Raw genomic sequence first — 26,341 nt, 5'->3', positions numbered from 1 at the left:
TCTCTCTTCGCTGCTGCCTTCTCCACAAGTAATACAAGTAGTGTGTCACAAACCCAACCATGTATGAAACTTTTAACATTGCTCTGTGACCGCGTGGCTTTGTGTGTTGGGGCCAGAGTTGGAAATGGGTCCATTTTATAGCCTTCAGTCTGTACGAAAAGGTCTCTTGCATATGGAGAATAACATTGTTTTTTTATGCTCCCTGCTCTGTCACAGCTTTCATTCATACCAGCACCCTGAGAACACTAATAATGCAGAAAATAGTAGAAATTTGGATGATCGTTGTAGCTTCCCTCCAACAGGAAGAATTGTCAGGGACAGAGCAGGATCTGTTCACAACTTCCCACACCTCCAGTAGTCCCAGGTAGCGCTGTCACTTTAAAATAGCTCTGTACACAACAAGTCCTGGGCTGTCTGGGACTTCGGGAAGATACCTGGAGTCCTCTCTGGTGATGGAGGTGCCATCACCAGTGCCATAGGTTTGCCAACACTGGCCTATACAATGCCGATTTTAAAAATGCCTTTGGCAGCATTCTGAATCATTTCAACAGATTATGTAAGTTTAATTCACAGTACCTGGGTCTTTGCTCCCAGCTCCACACTTTTGCAGTTCCCTCATTGCTCCTCCCTTCCTGTCAAGTGCATTGAGCAGGTATTGGAGGTAGGGGGATGGTGTGGACTTGAGGATTACATAAGGAGACAGTCACACATGGGCTGCAGTTACCTCTCCCTCTGCACACACCACATGCTGCTGGCAGGCAGCCTGGTAATGTGAACTAAACTTCTATAAAGTACTGAAATGATTCAGAATGCTGACAAAGGTATTTTAATATCGGCATAGCATAGACTAATGGAACCTGTCTGCAGCTAAAAATGACATTCCTGGTAACATGTTTGCTTTAACTCCTCATATGCACCTCACTTTTATGAAGCTGTCAAAGCCTCTATGGTCAATCTGACATGCAAAAGCTCCTAAGAAAATTGGTAATTGACTGTTTAGCACATAATTATACTTTTTGTTTCCACGGCCCAAGTGCATAACTTTACATTTATCTACATTAAACCTCATCAACCATTTCTCTGCCCACTCTTCAAGCTTCCACAAACCCCTCTGTAATGTTAAACGAATGACCTCAGTATTTATTACTTTGCACAGCTTAGTATCATCTGCAAATATTGAAACTTGACTGTGTAAACCCACTACAAGGTCATTAATAAGAAAATTAAAAAGAAGTGGCCCCAATATTGACCCCTATGGCACTCCACTGGTAACATCAACCCAATCTGAGAATGTGCCATTAATGACAACCCTCTGTTCTCTATCACTAAGCCTATTACTTACCCAAATACACAGATTTTCCCCTAGTCCCAGCAGTCTCATTTTATATACCAACCTTTTATGCGGCACAGTGTTAAATGCCTTTGAAAAGTACAGATATACAACATCCAAAGCGTCCCCCAGATCCAGGCACTACCAAAAAGAGAGGAAAAAAGCATATAATGCTAAAAAGGTCAAAAGTTATTGAGTACACTTTAAAAATAGAACATGTAAACAAAGTAGGTGGTTACAGGGCATGAAACATGTAGGTGCTGGGCAGCAAATGCAGATATAAGGCTGTGGAATAGATGACCTTTTATAAAGTGCATAGCCAGAAAATGTAATACATGGTAAGGCAAACATTGTTGAGTAAAAATGTCAATACATTAGACATGCACAATGTGCGTACAGAGTAAAGTGACAAGTATACCTGATGGCGGGTTGTAGTACGGCACAGGGGGTGAGAGGCTGCCCAGCACCTCCCCGACACGTGAAAGGACTTTGTCAAGGGGTGGTGCTAAAGTAGATGCGGGAGGGTTATAAGCAATGAGCTGACCAATGAATGAAAAAGATGCACACCTGCGTCTCGTGGACAAGTGGAGAGGAGCTGCGGGCGCATGATCAGCGGCTTGTGCGGACGGGGGGCGGGGAAGGAGCATCATCCGGAGCAACCATGTGATCCGGACGATGCAATGGTCAGCCCCCAGAACGCGAGCATATGAGCCCTATACCTTCTGTGCCCTTTTGTATTTTGAGCGCTGTCTTGCCTGTGTGCACTTGATCTGGGGGACACAAAACCTATAGAAACAATTTGGGTTGAAAACTTCCAGTCTGAAACTTGCCTCCTTGTAGAAACCAATCAGATTAGTCTGACAGGACTGATCTCTCATAAACCCATGCTGATGCTGGGTTATAACGTTATGCACAGTGAAATACACCAGGATAGCGTCTCTAACAAACCCCTCAAATATTTTCCCCACCAAAGAAGGTCTGTAGTTTCCAGGATCGCTTTTTGATCCTTTTTTGTATATTGGTACCACATTTTGATATGCGCATGTCCTGTGGAATATAACCGGTCCTCAATGAATCTTCAAATATTAAAAATAACGGTCTGTCTATCACCGTACATAATTCATGCAGAACCCGGGGGTGTATGCCATCTGGCTCCGGTTATTTATCTATCTTAGTGTTAGTGAGGCGGCGCCGTATCTCTTCCTGGGTTAAACTGTTGACATTCCAAAGAGAATTTACATCATTCTTCATTGTGTCTTCCACCAGGGGATTTTCCTGGGTAAAGACAGTCGAGAAGGTGACTTTCAGTAGATTGGCTCTTTCCTCATCTCCTTCCACCATGACCCCCATGTTATTCCTAAGAGGGCCCACACTTTTAGTTTCTTATCATTTATATTTCTCTCAGTCTCTATTTTTGCGGCCTTTATATGCTTTTTACAGGATTTATTTTTCTCTCTATAATCCTGTAATGCCTCATAGCTGCCTTCACGTTTTGGCACCTTAAACGCCTTATCTTTCTCGCTTATTGCTTTCCTTACAAGACTAGTTAGCCACATTGGCTTTTTGTTGTTCCTCTTATGCTTTTCCCCATAAGGTATGTGTTTCTCACAGGACTTTTTTAGAATCTATTAGAAATAGTCCCATTTTTTGGGGGGAATTTTGTCTTTGAGAACATTGTCCAAGGTCTTCCCTTAGTTGCTGAAAATTTGCCCTCCAGAAGTTTAGAGTGTTGGTTTCCCCTTCACTAACGCTCTTAGTAAAACCTAATACAAAATCAATTATTTTATGATCACTATTACCCAGGTTCCCACCAACCTGTAGTTTTGATACCCTATCAGGTATCATATTGAAGGACCTGCAGGTTTCTGCACCCCAGTCAATATCTGGGTAATTGAAGTCCCCCATGATAAGTACTTCACCATGCTTTGAAGCTGCATCCATTTCACTTATCAGCATTTCCTCTGCTGCCTCCAATATATTTGGAGCCTTATAACAAAGCCCCAGTAATATTTTATTATTCTTTTTCTTTCCTTTTGTCTCCACCCATAGGGAATCAACATTTGTATTTGCGTCACCGATGTCACCTGGCAGGACAGGCTTAAAGCAAGAATTCACATATAAACAAACCCCCTCCCCTTTTTATTTATACGATCATTTCTAAAAAGACTATAATCATTTATAGTAACAGCCCAGTCATGGCTACTGTCCAGCCATGTCTCGCTGATACCCACTATATCATATTTGCCTTCAAACATTAAGGCTACATTCACACGGACGTATGAAAACGTCTGTATCTGTACCGTTTTTTTACGGATTACATACGGCCACATTCATTTCATTCATTTTTGTTAACTCCGTTCCGTACCGTACCGTATACTGGCCGTATAAAATTATAGAGCATGTCCTATTTTCTCCCGTATTTCAGTTCCGTATGCCCTAGAAGTCTATGGGGGACGTATAAAATATGGGTTACATACATGCTGCATACGGATGAAAAACATCACGTATATACGGCCCGTAAATGCGGGACTGGAGAAATCATACGTCCGTGTAAAAGTAGGCTTAGAGTTCCAGTTCCTCCATTTTGTTTGTGACGCTTCTGGCATTTGTGTACATACACTTTATATGGTTTTTTCCCTATTCCTTTTGCTCTTATTCCCCAATCTTATTCCAGCCTCCCTTCCTCCCCCCAGGTCTCTAGTTTAAACACTCCTCTAACCTTCTAGCCTTTTTTTCCCCCAAAAGAGCTGCACCCTCCCCATTGAAGTGCTGCCCGTACTGTAGAGCCTGTAGCCGACAGAAAAGTCAGCCCAGTTCTCCATGAACCCAAAGCCCTCCTTCCTACACGAACTTTTGAGCCACTTATTTACCTCCCTGATCTCCTGCTGCCTTTCTGGTGTGGCAAGTGGTACAGGTAGTATTTCGGAGAAAACTACCTTGAGGTCCTTGCCCTGAGCTTATGGCCTAAATCCCTGAAATCATTTTTAAGGACCTTCCACCTACCTGTTACTTTGTCATTAGTGCCAATGTGGACCATGACCGCTGGTTCCTCACCAGTCCCTCCCAGTAATCTGTCAACCCGATCCACAGTCTTTGTGACAGATTGCCCTGTGCGTTCACCTAATAATCGAATCTCCCACTACAAGCACCTGTCTGACCTTGCCTGTGCTCCCATTACCCTTTTTACTGGAGCAGACAGTCCCCTGGTTGCTAGAGGCCATGTCTTGCTGCAGCATTGCTACACCAGAGCTGATATCCCCCTCATCCGCCAGCCTGGCAAACTCATTAGGGTGCACCAGATCAGGACTAGACTCCCTACAACTCTTCCCTCTACCCCGCCTCCTACATGTTACCCAACTAGCTGCCCCCTCACTCTGCACCTCCATACTTCCCTCCCCACACCCATCTTCCCCAGAGAGTTTGTGCTTCAGGAGCAGCAAACTTCGCTCCATATTGTCAATTGCCCTCAGCCTTGAAACTTGCTCATTTAGATCCAGAATCTAGGCTTCCAGATGAGCAATTTTCACACACCCCACACAGCAGTATTCCCCCTCGAACGGCTGTTCAAGGAAAGCATACATGGCACAGGATGTACACCGTCTAGCAATGCCACTTATGGAGTCCATTGTTCTAATGGGAATTACAAGAGAAATACGGAAGAAAAGAAAAATTTACAGTCAAAGTAACACAAAAATATAGCAGTTACCTGCTAAAGTCCCTCAAACTTAAGTCCCTTAATCCTTAGGATCCTTACACACTCGCTTTTCTGAATTCTCTTTAAAAGGTTATTTGCCACAAAAATCTGCTGTGTTCACTGCAACAAGATCTGGCTGCAAACCCCAATTTTTACTGTTTATATTTCTTTCAGTTCTAGGGAAAGTAGGATGGTTTGAATTTTTTTTTTTTTTTAATTAGTTTTTAACTTTTTTAATTATTATTATTATTATTATTATTATTATTATTATTATTATTTTTTTTCTATTTTTCAGACTCCCTAGGGTACTTTAACCCTAGGTCCTATCATACACTGCCATACTACAGTATATGGGGATTTTTATCCTCATACATTACAATGGGCAATTAGCACATAGTAATGAATGGGTTAAATCCAGACAGCCTTGGGTCTTCGGAAGACCCGAGGCTGTCATGGCAACCGACGTCACGGGGAGCAACGATCTCCAACAAGATGGAAGCGCCCACACGCGATGTGTGGGTGTTACCGGTTAGTCTTTGCTACAATATGCAGCAAAGACTTACCGACCATGGACAGGGCTCAGCCTGTGAGCCGTCTCCATGCAACCGCAGCTGACCCATGACGTGCTTTTACGTTATGGGTCGTGAAAGGGTTTATGTCTGTAATCCAGGCTGCATTCACACATGGCATCAAAACTCATACGGTTTTATGTCGCTATGCATTTTCCAGCTTTGACAGTGGTTTTTTTTCCCCATTGTTGGAAGTGTTAACATTGGGTCACAGCTTCTTACGCTTTAGCAATAAAGAAATACGCTTTTAAAGCTGGAAAACGCATAGTAACATGAAAACGCATGTGTCAGGATGCCACGTCTGAATGTACCCTCAGCAGTTCGAAAAAAAGTGAAGTAGAAATTCAATCTTTTCTGTTTGATGCCAGTCTTGTTCAAGCTTGACAACTGTATAATGGTAATGTCTACATATTATTCTTTATTATTTTGATGTAAAATGCATCCTTCCCAAATGCATTGAGTGTGTATGTGAGTGTAAGGGTGAAGGCAAGGCTTCTATATTACACCACCAGCAGTGTCTTCTTCCAGTCCTGTTCAACTTAAGCCCTGAGGCTAGGGCTGGGAATAGTAACCCTTTATGTATAACAATATGCAGTGTTACTTGGTGACTTTCATTCCATTCTCATAGCTAATGTATGATGTCAAACCAGTCTGCCAAAGATCACACATAGCGCCTGGTATTATACTGTAGTCAAATTTTATATACATTTAACCTTGCATTAATATTATGCAGAGAAAACTAAATAGGAAGCTGTTATAATAAATGGATAGAGTGTACTTTAGTGAGGTTCTTAATTACTTCAGCCGACGCCAGGCTTAAATAACAGAGCAATTCCCATTGGCCTCCATGTATAAGCATTCCATCAATAACGCATGCTATCTGAATCACACTTCTGCCACAGTGGTATAAAATATTATGCACAGTAAACCTTTATTGCTGTCCTTTCTTTGTACAGCCTCAAAGCATAACCATCGTTTCAGATAATTATTAAATTATTTTTTTAATATATATATATATATATATATATATATATATATATATATATATATATATATATATATATATTTTTTTAGTGGAATGGGGGAGTTTTTGTGAACATTTTTATAATATTTAAACCGTGCTGGTTAGTTAAGATGTTACTTCTAAGTTCCTATGGCAAAACTTCTTGTCTTCTGTTGTTTTGGCTGTAGTATGTTCTCCTGGCTGTAGTATTCCATCTCAAATAACGATCATGCTTTAAAGGAAATCTACAACTTGGGCAGACCTGATTTGAACGAAGTACACTTACAGGCAGACCTATTCTTCTTCATTCAGGGATTTCTCTTCATTAGTCCTAAAACACCTGTATAAAGATTAAAAATAGACTTTGTAGAATATGCTAATCAATGTGGGGTGCCTCTATGGACATCACACACAGGTGGCCGGTGCTCCTTCAATTCTTAATTATGTACACCTACTGTGTGGAATATCTTACCCATTCACTCACTCTTCTCCCCCTGATGGAGAGTCGGTGACGTCATCTGGTTTGAGGAAAGTCTTTCACATGTTAAGAAACCAGCTCGCACTCACCAGACTTCCCGAGAGCCGGGTTACGTCACCGGCTCTTGCACAGGGGGAGGGGAGTGTGTATGATACTACACTGTAGGCATGCATAATTAGAAAATGAAGGAGTGCCAGGCCTGTATGACGTCCACAGGAGCGCACGGCGCTAATTCGCATATTTTACAAAATTGGTTTTTTATATTTATACAGATGTTTCAGGGCTAATGAAGAAAAGGCCCGCCTGGAAGAAAAAACGTCATATATTAGCCCATGGTCACACTCAAACCTAGCTCACGGGGGACTGGCCATGGCACGATCACATGTGTTTCTACGGAAAAGCATGCGATCTGTAAGCAGACCCCATTGTTTTGTATTGTTTAAATGCAAGACTCCCCCTGGCTGGTTAACGATTGCATGCATTTCGATGGAAATGCATATGCGATATGGCCCATGTGTGGCACCGTTCTGCGCCGGGAAAAGTTAGAGCTCTCTTTTCCCTAGTGTGCGGCTGTGCGCTGCTGCCTCCTATGGAGGGAGGAGCAGGCACCTGCTCCTCCTCCTCTCCAGCGCATCACGGGCATACTGCGTTTGAATGAATCCTAAAGCTGCGGTCCCATGTGGACATAATAGTACGTCCTTGCGGGAAGATACTTCCTGAACCGGGATGTGCTATTACCTTCAGCTTCTGGTACTGGCTCACAAGCGGAGTTGGCACCAGAAGAAGCGGATGTCAGCTCTATATCACAGCTGACACCATGCTCTAACACCTGCAATCGGTGCTGTCTCCGAGTGTTAACCAGTGTTAATGTACCATAAAATTGCTTCTCATGTGGCATCTCCTGCTACTTCCATTCTATGTGCAGTCCTTGTGCCCATACAACAATTCACCACCACATATGGGGTATCAAACTTTTTGGAACCTTTCTATCATTTAATCCTTTGCGTATGTTTAATGTCCTGTCCAAATGAATGTCTTGTCCAAAAATATTATAATTTGTAGACCGCACCTCCATTTTGTTTTAACTCCTATAAACAACAAAAGGGTTAACAGATTTCTTAATAGTGCTTTTTCATATGCTGAGGGGGCCTCATAACATTCCAGAAAAATTTATGGATTCTTAAAAAAAAAAACATGCCAACATAAAGCAGACATTTGGGAAATGTAATTTATGTTCAATCAACATTTATTGGTGAAAAAGAGTAACAATTGCGAACAGAATTTCCAAGCCATGAAGGGTGGTCTCGCAGGACCCCAGCATTAAGATACATACAACATCCTGTCATACAGTGACGTGGCACCAGACTGTGGAATTGTACTGAGGTAAAGATCGTATTATACCAGCTGCGGGGGTCCGCCCATCCTTTTCAATGATGGAACAAAACAAAAATACGAACAGGGGGTAGACAGTACATGACATCGACGAGAAGGGACTAACTGGGCGGGGGGAGTGGTCTTGGGTTAGGGATGGCTTCTGTGTCATTCTTTGGCCATACACTACAAGCGTATCGCCTATTTGCAATGCAAGGGTCCTTAAAGATTACAAATTCAAGTAGAGAACCTATTATTTTAAGCAAAGAGATCCTGAAAGGCCGGGGTTAGCTGGAATTCCTCCCATGGGGTCCACACAGTGGCTGTCTTACTCGGGTCAGGCGTGTCTTCCAGTGTCAAGGGATCACAGTCCTTGCCGCGGCGAGAAAGTGGCGGAGGAGTCCTTTTTTGATGGAGGAGATGGTGCCCGGTGACACGGAAAGGAGGGCAACCTGTGGGCTAAATTGTTTAGTCTTACCAGACACTCTGCTATAGGTGTCAAACGTCATCTGCCAGAAGACCTGTATTACCGAGCAGCTCCACCATATGTGAAGAATGGAACCCACCTCCGCACCGCACCTCCAGCAGAGCTCCGAGACTCCAGGGAAGATCCTATGGAGCGTGAGGGGGCACCTGTACCAGCGTGATAAGATCTTATATATGGGAGAATAAAAAGGCTTTGTCCCATTCTGCTTCCGTGACTGTGGTTGTTAATTCCGTCTCCCACGCTGACACAAACCCTGGGTGCCCCCGGGAGGACTCAGCGAGCAGTATAGCGTATAGCTGAGACAAGACGTGTGTTGGGGGTGATGCAGGTCTAAGTAGTGCCTCAAACCCGGTTAGGGATGCCCCAAAACTGGAGTCGGTGTCCGAGCTTACATATGAGGCTAGTTGTTGGTACTCCAGTCAGGACAGTGGAGTGTCTGGGTTGGAGGCTCTCAAAGAGTCCCAGGAGGGTAGGGCATCTCCGGACACTACCTGGCCCATACGAATATCTGCTCCCGCCTCCCAACACAGGAATCTCCCTCTCCCCATCCCTGGGGGACTGCTGGATTGTTAAATAGGGAAGTGAGGGGGCCCTGTAGTCTAACTAGGGTGTCTTGAGAAGCCAGTCCGCTCCATTCTCGGAGGAAGTATGGGGAGAAGAGTGAGTGTGTGAAGCTCTCTGGCCGTTGGGCCGGCCGTATCCATGGAATTGTGCGCAAGTGGGGGGTGAGTGAGGTCTGTTTCCAGAGACGCCCATTGCTTGGTTGCTTTATGATAATGCCAGTCTACTATGCGCATGAGCAACGATGCGTAGTGGTAAAGTTTAGGGTCAGGAAGACCCACTCCAACCACAATTTTGGGTCTAGCCAGTGTGGCGTAGCTAATCCTGCTTGTCCCACCTCCCCACACAAATCTCCGGAAAGGCTTGTAAAGAATGAGCCCGGGGGGCGTATCGGTAGGGTTTGAAATAAATATAAGAACCGGGGCATTTTCGCATTTACGTCCGTTTTCAGGACGTTGATCCGGCCGAACCAAGATGGGCTACTGTTACAGTATTTGGCCAGGTCCCGTATTGTGCGATCCAGGAGGGTTTTGTAGTTGAGGTTGTAGAGGCGAGAGAGGTCTGCTGGAATGTGAGATCTCTGCCACTTGAATGGAAATTGGGACGCTAGGTGGGATATTTCACTCTCTGGGAGGGAGATGTTCAGGGCTTCTGATTTCGATAGATTAACCTTGAAGTTGCTAAGGAGGCCAAAGCGGGAAAACTCTGCCAAGATGGACGGGAGGGACGGGGCTGTGATACATACAAGAGCAGGTCATCCGCATAAATGGCGGTCTTGTATTGTTTAGATCCGACCTGGAGACCATGCACACTGGGGTTGCCACGAAGCGCCACCGCTAGGTGTTCCATGACAATGATATACAATAGTGGGGAGAGGGGGCAGGCCTGGCGGGTTCCGTTCTTTATCGAGAACTGCTTGGAGGAGGTTCCATTTATTCTTACTTGAGCCGTGGGAGCTGAAGGGAAATGTAATTTATGAATGAATTTAGGGGCTATTGCTGCTTTATCTGTTTTAAAAAGTCGAGAATTTAGAACTTTGAATATGAAGAGTTTTTCGAAATTTTTGACAAGTTTCTGTTTTCATAACTAAACACAAAAGATATTATCCAAATTTTTAAACAAATTTAAAGTACAATGAGTTATATGAAAATAATCTTACAATCCCCTGCATATGTTAGTGTATCAAAGCTATAACCATTTATAGTGACAGGGAAGATTTAATTAAGAGGCTGTGTCCTAGATGCCAAATAGGGGTTCCTGAAGGGGTTAACAATATATTTTTTTTTTTCCCTTTCTACTTTTAAGAACTTGCCTGGCAAAGGACATGGTGTTTTGAAACCCAATACTACAACTGTGCAGATTTGCGTAATTACTACAATTATGCAATAGTTAACACAATGATGAGGTGTGTTAACATTTGTTAACAAAATATGTGTTCATGCAATGTTGCGTTTTGTAAACTGAAAGACAATGCAGATGAATATGTAATACTATATAAAGTACATATTCTGTATTTTGTTCATTTTTTAATATGGACAAGGATTTTGTACAATGTAAGTCAACTGATGGCAATAGTTTTCCACACAACCTTGAGTGGTGACGAGTTACAGTCGTGACATAACTTGCAGTTCAATGGAGAACTGAAGGCCTGGACACTAGTTTTGGGTCCACTTTTTTTTTATTTTTTTTTTATAGTTTTCCATTTTAATTTGTATGTTTTATGTGAAACCTTTACCCACTTTCAGTCTTGCTTTTCTATTTTTCTTAAAGGTTTTTTACTAATCCAGACCCACTGACGCCATGCTACCTCAAGGATCCTAATGCCCTGCACGGTGTCTGTGATGGACGGGGGGGGTCGATACCCACAACCTGAGTCACAACACGGGGCCAACGGGATGTGCTCAACTGCAGCAATACAATACCAGCCCACTTTGTCTGATGTTGAGGTGAGGTTTACCTACTGTAAGTTACATTTATGAAAGACCATTCTTGTGTAAAGAGGACCTGTTGCCACCTAATATTAATGAGACTTGTGTTCATAGCCACTTCTTCTCTGGGGGCATAATTGGTATCGTTTTTCTTGTATGCTTTCTTGTTTTTGCTAATATCTGTGCAGTTCGCTCCAACTGATAATAGAAGAAAACTTTGACACTAAAGCGTTGGGAGGAGGTGACAAATCATATAAATTGATTGTTGTTCTCCTTCCAAGGTGTCTATATGCTCATACAGCTTAAGGGTATGGGTAGTCAAAATGCACAGACAGATTTTTACTGCAATTTGTTTAGTAATGCACTACAGAGTCTCTGCTTAGGAAGCCACCTTCTATCTGCTTCATGGAGACATGCCTTAAAGGAAATCTAATATTTCTTCTTATGCTTTGTGAACCAAACATACCTTAAAGGGGTATTCTCGTCTGGGCATTCACATCCAGATTTATTAATCTGCCATATATAAAAATTTCTGCAATTAGATGTCATTAAAAAAAATTTACCTGGGTAAAGATAATTTCTTATAAATGTAGTCATAAGGTCCCTTAGAAACAAGACTGTGTCCCTGAATAGGGCCACCTCTGCTGGAGGGATTGCACAAAGACACAAAAGGTTTTTGTATATGAAATGTCCCGGAGTTACTGCATGTCCCACATCCATCCTGTGGTAATGATTGCTGAATCCATGTGGTCCGGCAGGACTCAATAGCCCATGTCTGACCACCGCTGCCAAAATGTGAGGTGGTCGTATCCGAGGAAGCTAACTCGTTTCTAAGGGACAACATGACTACATTTATGAGAAATTATCTTCACACAGGAACATTTTTTTTTAAATAAAATCCAATTGAAAAAATGTTTACATGTGGCAAGTGAATCAATTAAATTTAAATGCCAAGATGGGAATACCCCTTTAAGAATGCTGTAGCAACACTGATGCAGTAACATATTTTTTTTAATTCCTGAACAGAGTAGTTTTGCTAAAAAAGAACAATGATAAAATTCAGGACCTTGGGGAAAGCTGGGTGCAGGCTGGCTGCCATTCATAAACAAATGACTTTCACTTACACAGGAGCTGTCTGCACTGTCTAGACAGGACTACTCAACCTGTGCTGGATGACTCCTACACAGCAGCTGGGGGGTGGTATAGAGATTGACAACACAGTGATTATAGATTGTTGGCTTATGCTGGGCAGGACAAGGGGCCCTAATAAGGATAAGAGGAGAGCATCGGGGCAGCCACAGGTATGTTTGGTTCACAATGCATACATACAAATGGTAGATTTCCTTTAAAGTATGGTTCCAGATGTGAGAAGAAATTAGGCCCAAGTATATTTTCAATGAAGTGGTTAAAATATGTGTTCTGCAGATTAGCTTTGGATTTAACCCTTTGCATCTAAAAATCAACCACATGTTCAGATTTTTTATGGGGATATATCTTGGTACATATTTGTGTATTTTCAAATACTTTTATTGTACTATCTATTTGCAGTGAAGAGTTGATGCTGGAAATCTAAGGGCGCGGTCACACATGGCGCTCGCATTGCATTTTCAAATTGTAACATTAAAACCATGCAAGACACTGGCTGCTAGTTACAGAGCGCATGCATTTCCATTTGAACGCATATGCGATCTGGCCAAGAACCGCCCCTGTGCGATTGCATTTTTGTAAACACAATGCAAGTGCCACGTGTGACCGCACCCAAACCTATCTGGACTTTCAAAGGTTTTTTTTCTAGATTTTGTAGAAAACTCTCCTAAAGGGGTTTGCCTGTGAAAGAAAGTTCTCAAGTTTTAATTCCCAAGTCATGTTTTTACAATAAAACCATTTTTGATCCCTAACTTTGCAATTTTACTCATTTTTTTTTTTCATTGCTGTTTTAGCTTCTATCACTCCAGTGATGGTCAGTGTAAAGTTCCCGAGTGTGGGTGGGGACTCTCTAAGCAGACATTTCATGATTCCTCAGAGATGCTGCGTGCTGACAATGCGCTTAGATTATCATGATACAGGGGTTTAGCTACACTTTCATTTAGCTTCTGAACAATCTAGCAGTATCTGACACTTAGAAAAAGAGAGATGAGACCGATTATTGAATCATGAGATGAATATAAGACTCCCCTAATAATTAAAGTCAGCATGTCACCCTTTCTCCTGGGATCCAGAGCTTTTTTTTTTTTGTAGAGCAGCTGCTCCTGTGTCTTCTCTATCCTGCTTTAAAAACCCTGGCACAACTAGAAAGTGCCTCTGTAGTGCTGTCTGCCTCCTACCCCTCCCCCTTCTCCCGCAATGCAAAATAAGTTAGAGGGAATTGCCTGACCATAGTGAGAAAATTTGCGGTCAGATCCAGGGACAACCCAAAATTGTAAAACTGTGAACACCAGGACTAATGAAGACAAACTATAAAATTGTGGACCATCTTAATCAAAGTGGTTAGGGACATGGTAAGCTGCTTTATGCTGGCTGAGTTTTTTTTTCTAGGAAAGGACTCTATGTAAGCTCACAAACTGGTCACTCTTATAACATGTGCATGTATTTTTATTGTATTCATGTATAAAAACTTTCCATGATAAAAATCCTAGAAGGAAATGGTTTGCTCAGTCTTTACTTTTTATTTTTCCAAGCTCCAATTTAATAAATTAGGCAAATATGTTTCTGAAATTATCGTGGATGATGATAAATTAAATTTCATATGGGATAACAGTAGTGGTCCTAGTAAATAGACCTGACACTTGTTGAACCAAGTTGTCATTTACCACAGTGATATCTGGTTCACATTTGATATACGGTATATATTGGGAAATTTCTTGTATCATAAGGCTAACGACACACCTAGTGAAATGGCTGCAGATTTTTGTACTGGGGGTAATTTCTGAGCCACACCACAAGCATCTGAAATCGTCCAAAATATGGATTCTGAGGCATTTATTTGCTTTGTGGGTATTAGATTTTGATAAATCCCATACTGCACTGCTACTCTATTAATCAGCAAATTTTAATAATTGGAAATCCGCACATAATCCATATCCTGTGTGGGGTCCATTTTAAATCTGTTCTATACATGGTGTTTTTGCTGCACACATTTGGAGTTTGACAATACTAATTCAGATTTATTGGGTTGGTAGTAATACTATAATAAATCTGTTGCATGCCAACATTACCCCAACCCTCATATTGAGTATCTGATGGCATTGCACATGCATGCACTGAGCGTGGTTATGTAATGGCAGCAAAGGGGCTCCTAATTTGGAGATTTTGACCAGTGCATGTGTGTGTTTTTTTTGTTTGTTTTTTTTTTCAAATAAAGTTGTATTTTCAAACTTGGATCAATATTGTCTACATATCGGTAATGGGGTGGATTTGAATGATTTCTTATGCTCCTTTGCTGTGATTTCAGACCCCGGGGCTGCCTGCTACCCAGTGGACACATTACTCATATTCACCTGCTCATTGCTTGCCCCATGCTCCTATCACCAGCTCAGATCCGTAAGTTCCACCTAAGCCTTCTCACCTTTCTGCTTTCCAAAATTTGTTGCTGATGATTTTATGTATTGATCAACCTGGATTTTTTTTTTTTTACTTTGGTTGTGTTCTGACCATTTTATTTCATCAAACTTGCGTACCATGTTGCTGTTGAATTGCTTTTCTTATCAGAAGCTCAATCTGTGCAGATATTTATTACCAAAAATAAGCTGTTACTGTTTAATTGTACCTTTTGTTGTCAGAATTGGTAATCATTGAGTATATCTAATGCCAAATTTGTATGACCTCAAAGTGTGGAAGGGTGCAGATGAGCACAATGTTAGAAGTGGTTATTCCCCTTCCTATCTTATTTTTCTAGTTCATAAATCGCCCACATATTGATTATACATTTGAAATGTGTGCTTGGAATTCTTATCACCCCCTCTGTCCTGAGCTGTCACTTATTTAGCTTGAGTATTACTGGCTATTACATTTGGATTGGTTGTTTCTGCAGTAAAAAACTTCAATGCACACTCTAAGGCTAACTATATACAAACGTGTCCGACTTTTGGGGATAAAACGCTGTCACATCTCTTGGATTGAATCGTGTCCAAAGCTTTTTGATGTAGTGGAAAGTGTAGCTGCTTCCCCCTCCCTATATTGAGAACAATTGCCCAAAGTAAACAAATGCATTTGGGGGGGCTCAAAAGTCCTCTTTAGTCAGACCTTCTGCCACTTTACAGCATCAATGGTTAAGTGTTTTATTCCAGATGAGAAACCTGCAGTTGTTAATCATGTGCAGCCTCATCATGCTTTATTCATAGACTTGCATATGAATTGTTTCAAACTCCAATTGTATCTGAGCAAATGACAGGATCGGTATCTGATTCCTGCAACAACTATTGTACTTCTTTTGCACCACCTGCTGCCAACCTCAAAATTCTTTCCTATAGAACAACCTCCATACAGTTCGCATATAGTAGTATATTGGGAGAAGCAGCTTCCATTACAGTGTGTGTGTTAAAGTCTCCGCTGCCTTTGTTTAGATGATTTATCCCCTAAAGAATAAAAGACCAGGTCCCCGTTATAATCTGGTCCCCTTTCCATAAGACGTCAATTGGAGATAAGGGAAACTGTCCAGGGTTTTAGTCGTACAACTTTAATCATTAAATTGAAGGAAACCGCAATGATAACAATTGATCTGTTCTTGGTAAATATGTAGCTATGAACGCAGTTCACATAGAATTACAGTCGGACATGAAGTATGAGAAATATCTTGGCATTGTGTAGTCTGAAGCTGAGCTCTGGAAGGATGTGCAGATGTTCTGTTTCATGCTGCATCCTGACTCTTAATGTAGGATAACTTTTCTATTGGAACTATTCAGCAACCCAATTACTCCTTCTCTTTGACTTGTGAGACTGCTGTCTAGCTTTACTTCCATTCAGTTCACCCCCTTGTCTCTCCAGCATTATCTGTCCGTCCCCAAACACTTTTAAGTAAGAAGTTTCCCTTTTCCATTTTGTTTTTGTTCTCTTCTCAGTTTACATTATAATGGCCAAACCGAATATTACAGTAGGAACTATGCGGCACCATTCTCTAGTTACTTTACTGAGAGCCAGACCTACACTCAGGTAAGCAGTTTGTCTTGTGATGATTTGCATGAATTTGTTGCTTCCTTGTCTCTGGCAGCACCTGCTTCCTTATTCCTCATGCACCTACAGAAAAAGTCTGTTACAGGGGACTGTTTTTTATACTTTTTTTTTGTTGGCGTCTGCTTTTTCATACTTCTACTTCTCTTTGTCACCTCCAGCAATACGACGTTCTCCTTTTTGTTAACCCTTGATGTACCCAGTGTTTTTCCAGGTTCCTTCGGCATGTTCTTCCCCTTCTTTCTTGCATTGTGGTGGTGCCTGTATGTGCCCTCCCCTCTGTCTGGCTGCAGTTTTGTGGTGACCTGTGCTGAATGTTGCGTAATGTTGTGCAGTGATATTTCCAGTAATGTATATGTGATCAGACTGAGCAGTAAGATGGGAGAGGCATTCTCATTTCTAACCTGTAAATATGCTCCCACTGTCATTTTAGCTTTCATCAGGCAGACAGAATGCAGCACAATCTGCCTACATTTCCAGATTTTTTTTTTTTCTGTGGAAAATCCCAGGACTGCACGGCTCTCTGAAGTGCAAGAGGAACTATGCACAGTTGACATGTTGCTCTTACAACACGTTAAAACAAAGAAGTGTTTGTTTTTATGTGCTTGTAGTGTGTACGTTTTTAAGACTGTTTATGCCAAGAAGCACCATTTATATAAACCGCTGCACAGCTTTCCACTTTGAGAAGTACTTTGATCCTAGTGGTAAATTTCCTTTAATTTCACAAGGAGTGTAAATCAAACACACTTACATTCTGTTGTGTGCCCCCTATGGCAGGGTCTGCTCTGCTTCATTCCCTGCTTTTTGCAAAAAAAAAAAAAACTTTGAATGAGCCTGCTGGTCTCTGGGTTCCAAAGGTGTTAATTGAACCTGATGCCCCTTAGCTTCTCATGCCCTTGTTTTTACCAAAAAACCAATGCAAATGAACCTAAAAGAAGAACAGAACATGCCAGAGGGGGCACACTCCAGCATCTAAGTATGCTTGGTTTACAATCCTTGATCCTGGTGGTAGATTTCCATGAAGTAATTCAGTCATGTTATATATTTTATTAAAAAACTAGCTGTTCTCGCCTGGCACTTTGCAGGCACTTTGGTTCAACTTCTTTTTGACATCTGTGTGCCTGGTGTAGCCTAACGCAGGTCACAACCAGAGGCTGTAATGGGCGTGTACTTTTTATGTTGCTTCTCTGCATCAAAGTAGATGCTGGTGGTGATGGGAAGTGCTGAGATGCACCACCAGTATCAGAGAGTATAGCTAGTTTGTTATTTTAGTTTACCCCTTTGGGCCCCATATAAAAGACATAATCCTGGACAATCCCTTTAAATCAACTAGATTTGTAAAACCGTCTCTAGTGCTTGGTTCACACCTGCATTCTGGAGGTTCTGTTCGATATTCCAGACCTATTCAAATAAGTGGATTAAATGGTGCACTAGCCTGTGTCCATATTTCCGCTATTCTAATAGAAGTGTTAGGAATCTTCCCATGTGTTTGTGAGACCTCTAAGTGAGGCATCATGGAATATTTACACATTAAAATAATGTGTAAATAAACGGAGACCAACATTATATAAAAAAAACTGATTTTGCATTTTAAAGGACATCTACCATCAAAATCAAGTATAATAAACCACTGTGAGTATATGGGCTCCTGTGGATGTTGTCAGAGCCCCTCCTTGCTGCAACTTCACAGGCTGTTGCACTGAAGTTCATGTTAACCCATGTTCCCCCCTCGCTCCCTCGGCACTCGCCATCCTACTGCCTGATGTAATCTCACACATTGGTAGTAGGGGAAGTTCTCCTGCACAGCCTGTGAAGCTGCAGCACAGAGGGTCACTGGTGACATTGCAAGGTCACTAGCATAATTATAAAAGTTGATTTTAGATGGAAGGAAGCCATGAATAATAAATATAAAAAAAGATTACCCCAGTCATGTTGCCTTAATCTATGAGGTTTATCATGCTTCAATTTGATTGTAGATTTCCTTAACGTAAAAGTTGGGAGGATTTCTATTTCAATCAGGAGAATACAATGTATCCCATTGTGTAAAGTTTTGTGTGATACGTCTACCATAGGCTATTAAGATGGCTATAAAACAGCTTTTTTTTACAACAGTCAGGGTAGAAGGATACTATGCACTTCCATCCTGTTTTCAAGCTGATCTACTGATCAGACAGAGGCCAAAAAGATTCACTGACTAACTGTAGTGTATAGACTTGTTTAACCTAGGGAATATGTGTACTTAGCTAGATGTAATGTAAGGCTGTAACTTATTATTTCTGCCCATACACTTGCTTTTTATTATGTTGAGTGTGTACAGGCAGTCCCCGACTTGAAAATATCCAACTTGGAGAACTTTTTACTTCTTACTCTCATTTAGAGCTATCAAAGGTAAATGCAATGAAGATTTATTTTTAATCCTTCTTATGACAAGCAATCATTTTTATCTGGAGTTGCACTTGCATACAAAATCAGCTTAAAAACAATCCTGCAGAACCTTTGTTGTAAGTTACTACCAGAATCCCCTGTCAGTAACTTATCTACTACTAGGTATTCTGCTATCCTATTAAGCATGAGAATACCTGTTTAAGTTCATGCTCACACAGGGAGGGCTTACTGAAAATGTCATTGTAAAAATATGCGGCAGAAAGAAGAATCCTTTTTTTCTTTCTTTCATTTCTGCATAACATTCCAATTGCAGCATTCTTATTGGTTTTATGAAACTGTGCAATTTAAGGGTTAAATCTTTGTTGCAATTTTCATTAGTAATATTTAAAAAGCGGATTTAGTATAATTAAAATAGGCATAATTTGTGCTGATCAGTGGAAACGTATCCTGTGTGTGCATTGTTTGCATGATGTTCCAGCGGATTCCGTCAAATATGAATATACATCATGTTTTTAAAGGGGGCATTTTATGGGAAGGGTGGGTCTGCTGGTGGCTGGGGCGTGTGAACCATGTTTAGAAGAGGTTTTATTCTTGGTTCCTGTAGCTGGTGCTAAAGTTAATGTGTGTTCATGGTCTGCTGTAAATATTAAAGTTCCTGGAATCCTCTCCATTCCCCTCAATTCAATTGCTCTCTGGGGGGAGGGAGGAATTAACAGGGAACGAATCAATGCTTAAGCATAAGTAGTTACTTGAAGAAGGGGTTAAAAAAGGCTCCTTCAGCAAAGGAGTAGTTAATGTGCTTAGAGTCCTCCTTCCCGTCTTGAGAGTCCCAGCAGAAGAGGAGTTAAGTTGGCTGCAGTTCCCATGCTGTGATTGGCTTTGGTGGCAGGTACAGGTACATAAGAGGAGGAGCCTGCTGCCAGGCACAGTAAGTGTTGTGACTGCCAGGAATCCTTGCATCGAATCATTTCCTGAAAGTCAGAAGAGCACTGAGAGGAAGTGGGATCAGGGCTGGCCGTGCATACCCTGGGGGAGGGAGGTAGGATAGTATGGGGAGGAGAGAGGAGGAGGAGGGGGGGCTGCCAGCTGTTGTCATATTGTGCTGTCATGTGTAAAGCATCTCTCCAGCCGTCTCCCGCTTCCCATCTCCTCTTTTCTGTTGGCATGTCACAACTGCACTTCTGGCTGAAGCTTTCCTCAGTGAACAAGGTACTGTCACTCATCTGACATCAGCAGTATACGAACTTTTAAATGTGCTTTCAGCAGAGAACTGACATGATCCAAACACGTACACACGTTCAGTTTCATTTTGATCATTAGGAGTTATTGTGCAAGGCAGTACAAATAATTTAGCCTTGGCTTCTTCCTCCTTCATGTCACACTTGGGAAGGTCCCTAACTTCACAAGGATATGAGGCAGGCTACGTCTTCCGAGGTACAAGTGTTTCTTTTTTTATTCTCAGAAATGCATTGAGTCATGTTCGAAGTCATAGGGAAGGTAATGTAAAACCTTGCAATCTCAGACAAATACATTTCCTTGTCACTACAGGCAAGTATCTGTGTATCTGCATGTAAATGTTGTCTACTTCTGTTTCATGTTTTTGGTACTTTGGGTTTTTCTTCTATGTTAAGTACAATATGATCGTGATCCGTCCTGCCCCTGATATATTTCTGCATATTATACAGCGTTTCTTCTAATATACCCTTTTATCATGTACATATTTCAGAGCATGTTTACATATTGTGCCATTACCCTTAATTCCCATTACTCCATCACATCTTTGGATACAATATCCTTTTCATTATCTCAAACTGTGTCACTATGGAGGAACACATGAGAGAATGGTTTAGTTCCTCTGCCCAGTAAAATAGTCTATGGTTCGTTTCGTCTTCCTAGGAAAATGACTTTTACCTAATAATGAAAATTGGTTCTCATTTTTAAGCTGTGACAATAATTTGGAAAGGTTACACTTGCTCCTGTAGATTAATAAGCTGTTCCTTATTTTTAATGTTGCAACAAACTCTGTTCATTAATAATTGTTGTAGTCAACCAAAAATATCTAATTTATCATGCTAATTGCCTATAATATAACCATAGTTCAGGGGTGGTTTTTATCATTCAGTATTGAGGCCATTTCTCGGCATTATCAACAAGAGGGGGGAAATCTCATTTTTCCAGTAATATGAGGACCAGGGGGATCTATCTCCCAATACGATAGGGGAGGGCTCTTAAACCCATTATGGGGTGGGATCAAGGGGAGAGGTCTCTCTTTTACTGTAATACCTAGACCAGGGAGGTGTTTCCCAGTAAAACTGGAATCCTACTAAGAATATAAATATTTGCTGTAAAACTCGTGTATGTAAATAACCTTCTTCATGAGACTCCATGTTTGTGGAATCTTCAAATAGATGGAATGGTCATCATCACTGGTCAGTCCGATTGATGGGTAGTTGAGCCATGTTTTTCTTTTTCGCTTATCCACAAATAGTATTTTACATCACAGGCTGTAAAGTAAATAACCATTAGGTGCTTTTTTTCCCATTTTTTCTTTGTTGGAGTCATTTAGACAAGTAATAATTTTAAGCTGAACTTTTGTATATAGCCTACCATCCAATCTATAGTGTAACAATTACTCTAATTTGGTCTCTTATAAATACTTTTGGTAGATTGCAACATGATGCTGGAAAAAGTGTTCTGTAATATGTGATTTTAGACAGTTTCAGTTGCTTGAAATCACTTAATTTTATAAATATTGTTTCACATTATATTTGTGGTTCTTTTACTCAGGAAGAACCATATCCGCTATATTTAATAAACCTGTCTGAAACTTTTAGGTGACCAGGACAAATGTGTTTAGCTAACTACCTCAGGATTTGTCTCATCAATCCACTATGTTTGCCTGTTTTCAGAAGAACTTGTTGGTATGGTTGTTTTTATGGGGTTTTTTGGTGTTTTTTTTTAAGTGTGGGTGAAACAAAAATACTTGGACAATGGAATGACTGTTATACGATAACTTATTGTTTTGTGCGGCTTGTATAACCACATTCTCCATAGGTTTCAGAGTATCGTGAGATATTCTCAAGTTTAAAGGGAGAAAGTATGAAAAAACATTTTATTTAGACACCCATTTTTTATTATATTGTAAGGGTCCTGCTATTATTTTTATTATTATTTTACTTTCAAAACACCACATAAAATACTTAACCGGTGATTGCACCAAAATTCTGTTCACTTAACAGTAATCCCTACCAGTGTTTTATTTATTTTTACATTTTGAAGTTCTGAAAGCAATTCCTGAAGGAGCCATTGACTTTTATTTAGGTCTATTGGGCTTCTGGCATGGTTTTTGAAATTTCAATAGGAAAAGCAGTGCTTTAGACTTTCATTTTCTTACTTCATTCTAGTCCCTGTATGTTCTTGACTTTGTATACCTCTTCTAAAACGTGATAATTGCGCTGGAGAGCTAAACATTTTATGCAAGGCTATCACAATGCTATTCCTCTGCATTTTTGGGTTGAAATTTGACTTTACTTTAATGGTAAGTCTGGTCCTCTCAAATCCTTGGGTATTGATTAAAAGGACAGACGGGTAAATCGGACTAACCCCTAACTTCACTGATGCCATTGTATGTAAAATTCGAGGGGCATTCCACCGTCTCATAGTTTATTTGTGGATGCCGCTTGCATTAAAAAGCCCTGTTCATGCCCACAATTAAAGTTTGTCAGGTTTGGTAGTCCAAGGTCCAAAATATTATTTAGATCAATGAATAGAGAGCTAAAGTTATACATTTATTATATTATAATTACATGTAGCAAAGAGGTGTTTAAAACTATTATAAAATGCACTGAAAAAGAAGCTTTTGTTTTACTGCAGTTCCTTATGTGGATTTTACATGTTAAATTATTGAGTTTAACCTGAAAGAACCTAAAGACTACATCGAAACACAAATAAGAAGTTTTAACCTTCTCTTGTCTGCAGAATCTGAATATACCTGAAGGGTGTGTTCAAACCTTGTATTTGTTAGCTAAAACCAAGAATGGGTTTTTCGCACAGAAAATATGCAGTTTTTCCATTTTTGTTTCTTTTGCTTTGAAATACCGTTGGAAAATTTTGAGCAAAATGCTACCTTGTGGATAGTTCTATCTGGCTTTATCGGCAATTTACCAGACCATCACTTTCTTGTTATATAAACCCAATTTGGAAAAGACAGTGCACACACTTTTTCACTCAAGTTTATCTTGTTGTGTAGGAATGTGATTTTCTTATATTGTATTCATCCTGCCAATAACATGCCTCTAGTTTAGCGCACACAATTTCTCAACGCTATTTCCCGAACTTTGCATCCGTAACTATGTAATTTGCCTCTGCCTGCACATCTGACATTCTCAAGAAAGAAAGTTTTCCGATCCATCTTTCTTAAGAAACTATTTTTCTCCATTCACATTTACTGTGAAGCATTAGGAGAGATCTTAGTAATTGTTTGTGCAATATGGCACAGCCTGTTTTTTTTTTTTTTTTTTTTTTTTTTTTTTTTCTCCCTCAAACATAAGACTCCCCCTGGTTGATAGGCCCCTGTGATAGGGAATGAATGTTTTCTCTGAAAGTGATCTCATTTGTGTGGTTTTCCAGCAGTTTCCAGTAAATTCAGTTATGAGAACTTTTCCAGGGCTAGTACAGTTTCTCAGCATGTCAGCGGGCTGTTTTTATCTGTAAAGTATAATAATTGAAATGACAGAATGGCAACTCTTAACCCCTGTTATACCACAAAGATTTTGCCTGCACGTATATACGAGTCCATGTACTTAGGTTTGGTAGGGCATTATTTTCTTTACACCTTGTAGGCATTGCGCGTGTTGGCACCTATTTTTAGGCTAGGTTGGATTCATACCCATATTGTGTGTGTTTCTTAGTGTTTTTTAGTCTTTGTCCTGTTTGATGATTGTTTGTGTTCTTTGCATATTTAATAAACCATTGATGTATTGTTATTTCTTGTCCTCTATGGGCATCGTCTTATTGTTATAGCACATATTTGGTGTGGACATCTGTATCACTGTAGTGCCTATCTCCTTGCATTTGTTGAACTCTTAACCCCTGTTTTACATGTCCCTGTCTTCACTACCATGCAACCAGGGACCTAATACAGCACCTCAAGGCTGTCATAAACATATGCCCAGAGACGGGGTCTAATAGGTGCCTGTTGGTCCTTAACTGGTATAATGCCCTATACTGCATCAAGTAGTGCAGTGCATTTTAATAATGATCACACATTATAATATATAAAATGGTAACATTCATTGTTAAAAATATAAAAGATTAATATATTGCTTTGTCTATCTTCACTATAGAAGTGAAAGCTCTGCTATAGCATTCGTTTTTTTTTACATCGGTTAATGTGAGCCAAAACTAAGAGTGATCAAATCTTTGTAGCCTCCATACCTGGTTTCAAATCACAATAACCCATTAATTAAAAAAAAAAAAATCCAATATCTAAAATATGGAGTGGCATTTTTTTGACTGACCATAACTTTATTTTTAACTGACCTTACTACAAGCAGGGCTATTCACTTGGTAAGCTAAGCCTCTGACTCCTCAATTTCCATGACTGCGACTCTGACATACATGGGGCATATTTAAGTTGATATATTTACAGTAATAATGAGGCTTTTTATCACCATTATGATACAATAACCACGTTATTTAGATACATGAAAATATTTATTGGAATACAACCTTAGAACTACAACGTTAATAAATTGTAATTATGCAAAACATCATATGGATAAAAAATACAGTTTTCAACAATGAGTCTATGAATTTGTTGTTAGAAGTTGTATCGCCTCTATTGGATCATACGTCCTATATGACCTCAAATCTAACCTAATTATTTTAAGGCTAAAGAACAGCCTATATACACTGACATGGGTTGGTGGCAATGCAGTAACCGCATGGGTGGTAGATGAGTGCTAGATAACATATAATACTTCTCCCTCTGTGTGTTTTCTGTGTGCATGATATTAGAATATGAGGGGAAAGCGACTTTCTATGTATAGTGTATAGAATCCATCAGAGCAGCTATTATCTACAAGCGTAAACTAAAAGTAAAGCAGTATACAGAGAGAACATGCATTGGACAATCCAGTTTTCCTGATCACTCTAGCAGTTCTAAGATAAGTACAGACATTTCTTCCCCTCAGATCTGTAGGAGAGGAGCCTCACTACAATGCATGTACATAATGTGCAGTTACATTCAAATCAACTAAATGCATACAAACATGAGCTCAGGGAAAAAGAACGTAGCATAAAAAGGAAATATACATTGGACAATTGATTTATGTACAGTTTATTGAAACTTCGTTATTTACCCTAGTCCTGATTTTTCTGGTCATTCTAGCAGTGCTTTAGCAAAAAGTGCATTCACATTCATCTCAAATAAAAGCCTACATCCTTACATCAGGAATAGAACAGACCTTTATAGGACGTTCCATAATTTCCCCAAATTCTGATGAAAAAATATTCAGTACATACTGCTGTGAACTAATTGTAACAATTTATTATATATTTTTGGAGTCTGAATGGGTCAGTTTAGACTTTTAGTGTGTAAGTGGTTTAGGAGGGACGTGGCTCCTTCTGTCATAAGTGCTGTGAACTGAAGTCTGAAGGAAGGGTCCTCTCCAAAATTAGAATGCTTAGAATATAAAGGAGACAAAAGGACTTATTACCTGATAGCACATCGATTTGTGTCTTAAGAGGTATAAATAGCAACTGGTCTCCACAAAACTGAATCAATCTGTACTCGCTTTGGGGTGCGAAATAGGAAAAATTAAGGTGCAGTCGTATTTGGCACTCAGTAAGGCACTTGAGTCGTGGAATATGGGCCTTCGTCAGGCAAATTTAATTTCTGGGTGCTGATGTAAAGGCTATTATCGGTGTATGTGTAAATGACAATGCTAGAGGTATGGCCTAATAGATTAGGTTCTTCACATAATTATAATGCACTAATCTATACAAGTACTGCCAGTCCTCAATTGATCACATCTAAGAAAACATGTTAGAAATAGTCTTCACCATTTCCCCCATTACAATGTTTTGTATGTATTTTTTTGTTTTCTGTCATGATATTTATCCAACACAGTGAAATACTGTAAATAAAACAAATACAATGTTTATCCCAAACTAAACAAGGAAAAAGCATAAAAAGTTATGGGTTTTAAAGGAAAACTATCACTTAAAACTGACAAAACTTTTGCAGAAGTTAGACTCCTTAATGCAGGCATTAAATTTATTAGCCGGCTCCTTTGTTTTAAACTTCATATAATTGCGGCAGAAGTGTCACATGTGGGACCCCCCCGCCCCGTGCCACTGCACTTCT

General features: G+C 40.3%; 1 protein-coding gene across 5 annotated transcripts in view; it reads left to right on the top strand.

Annotated features, from left to right (window-relative positions):
* Window positions 1–26,341, top strand: part of SBNO2 (strawberry notch homolog 2) — a 62,280-nt gene that overhangs the window by 7,149 nt on the left and 28,790 nt on the right. The window contains exons 2-4 of one of the 5 annotated variants that reach the window (XM_072111575.1): window positions 11,264–11,439; window positions 14,873–14,961; window positions 16,479–16,569. In XM_072111575.1, the coding sequence (XP_071967676.1) occupies window positions 11,314–11,439; window positions 14,873–14,961; window positions 16,479–16,569 (306 nt within the window). In that variant the 5' untranslated portion in view covers window positions 11,264–11,313. Of the gene's footprint in view, window positions 1–11,263; window positions 11,440–14,872; window positions 14,962–16,478; window positions 16,570–20,026; window positions 20,182–20,433; window positions 20,470–26,341 lie in introns of those variants that run through there. The other 4 variants (XM_072111602.1, XM_072111586.1, XM_072111594.1 and 1 more) reach the window with 4 other exon arrangements.

This window comes from Engystomops pustulosus, chromosome 1, assembly GCF_040894005.1.
Source record: "Engystomops pustulosus chromosome 1, aEngPut4.maternal, whole genome shotgun sequence".
NCBI classification, from domain to species: Eukaryota; Metazoa; Chordata; class Amphibia; order Anura; family Leptodactylidae; genus Engystomops; species Engystomops pustulosus.
The sequence above is the reverse complement of the archived record's forward strand: the minus strand, read 5'-3'. Positions and strand labels throughout refer to the sequence as shown.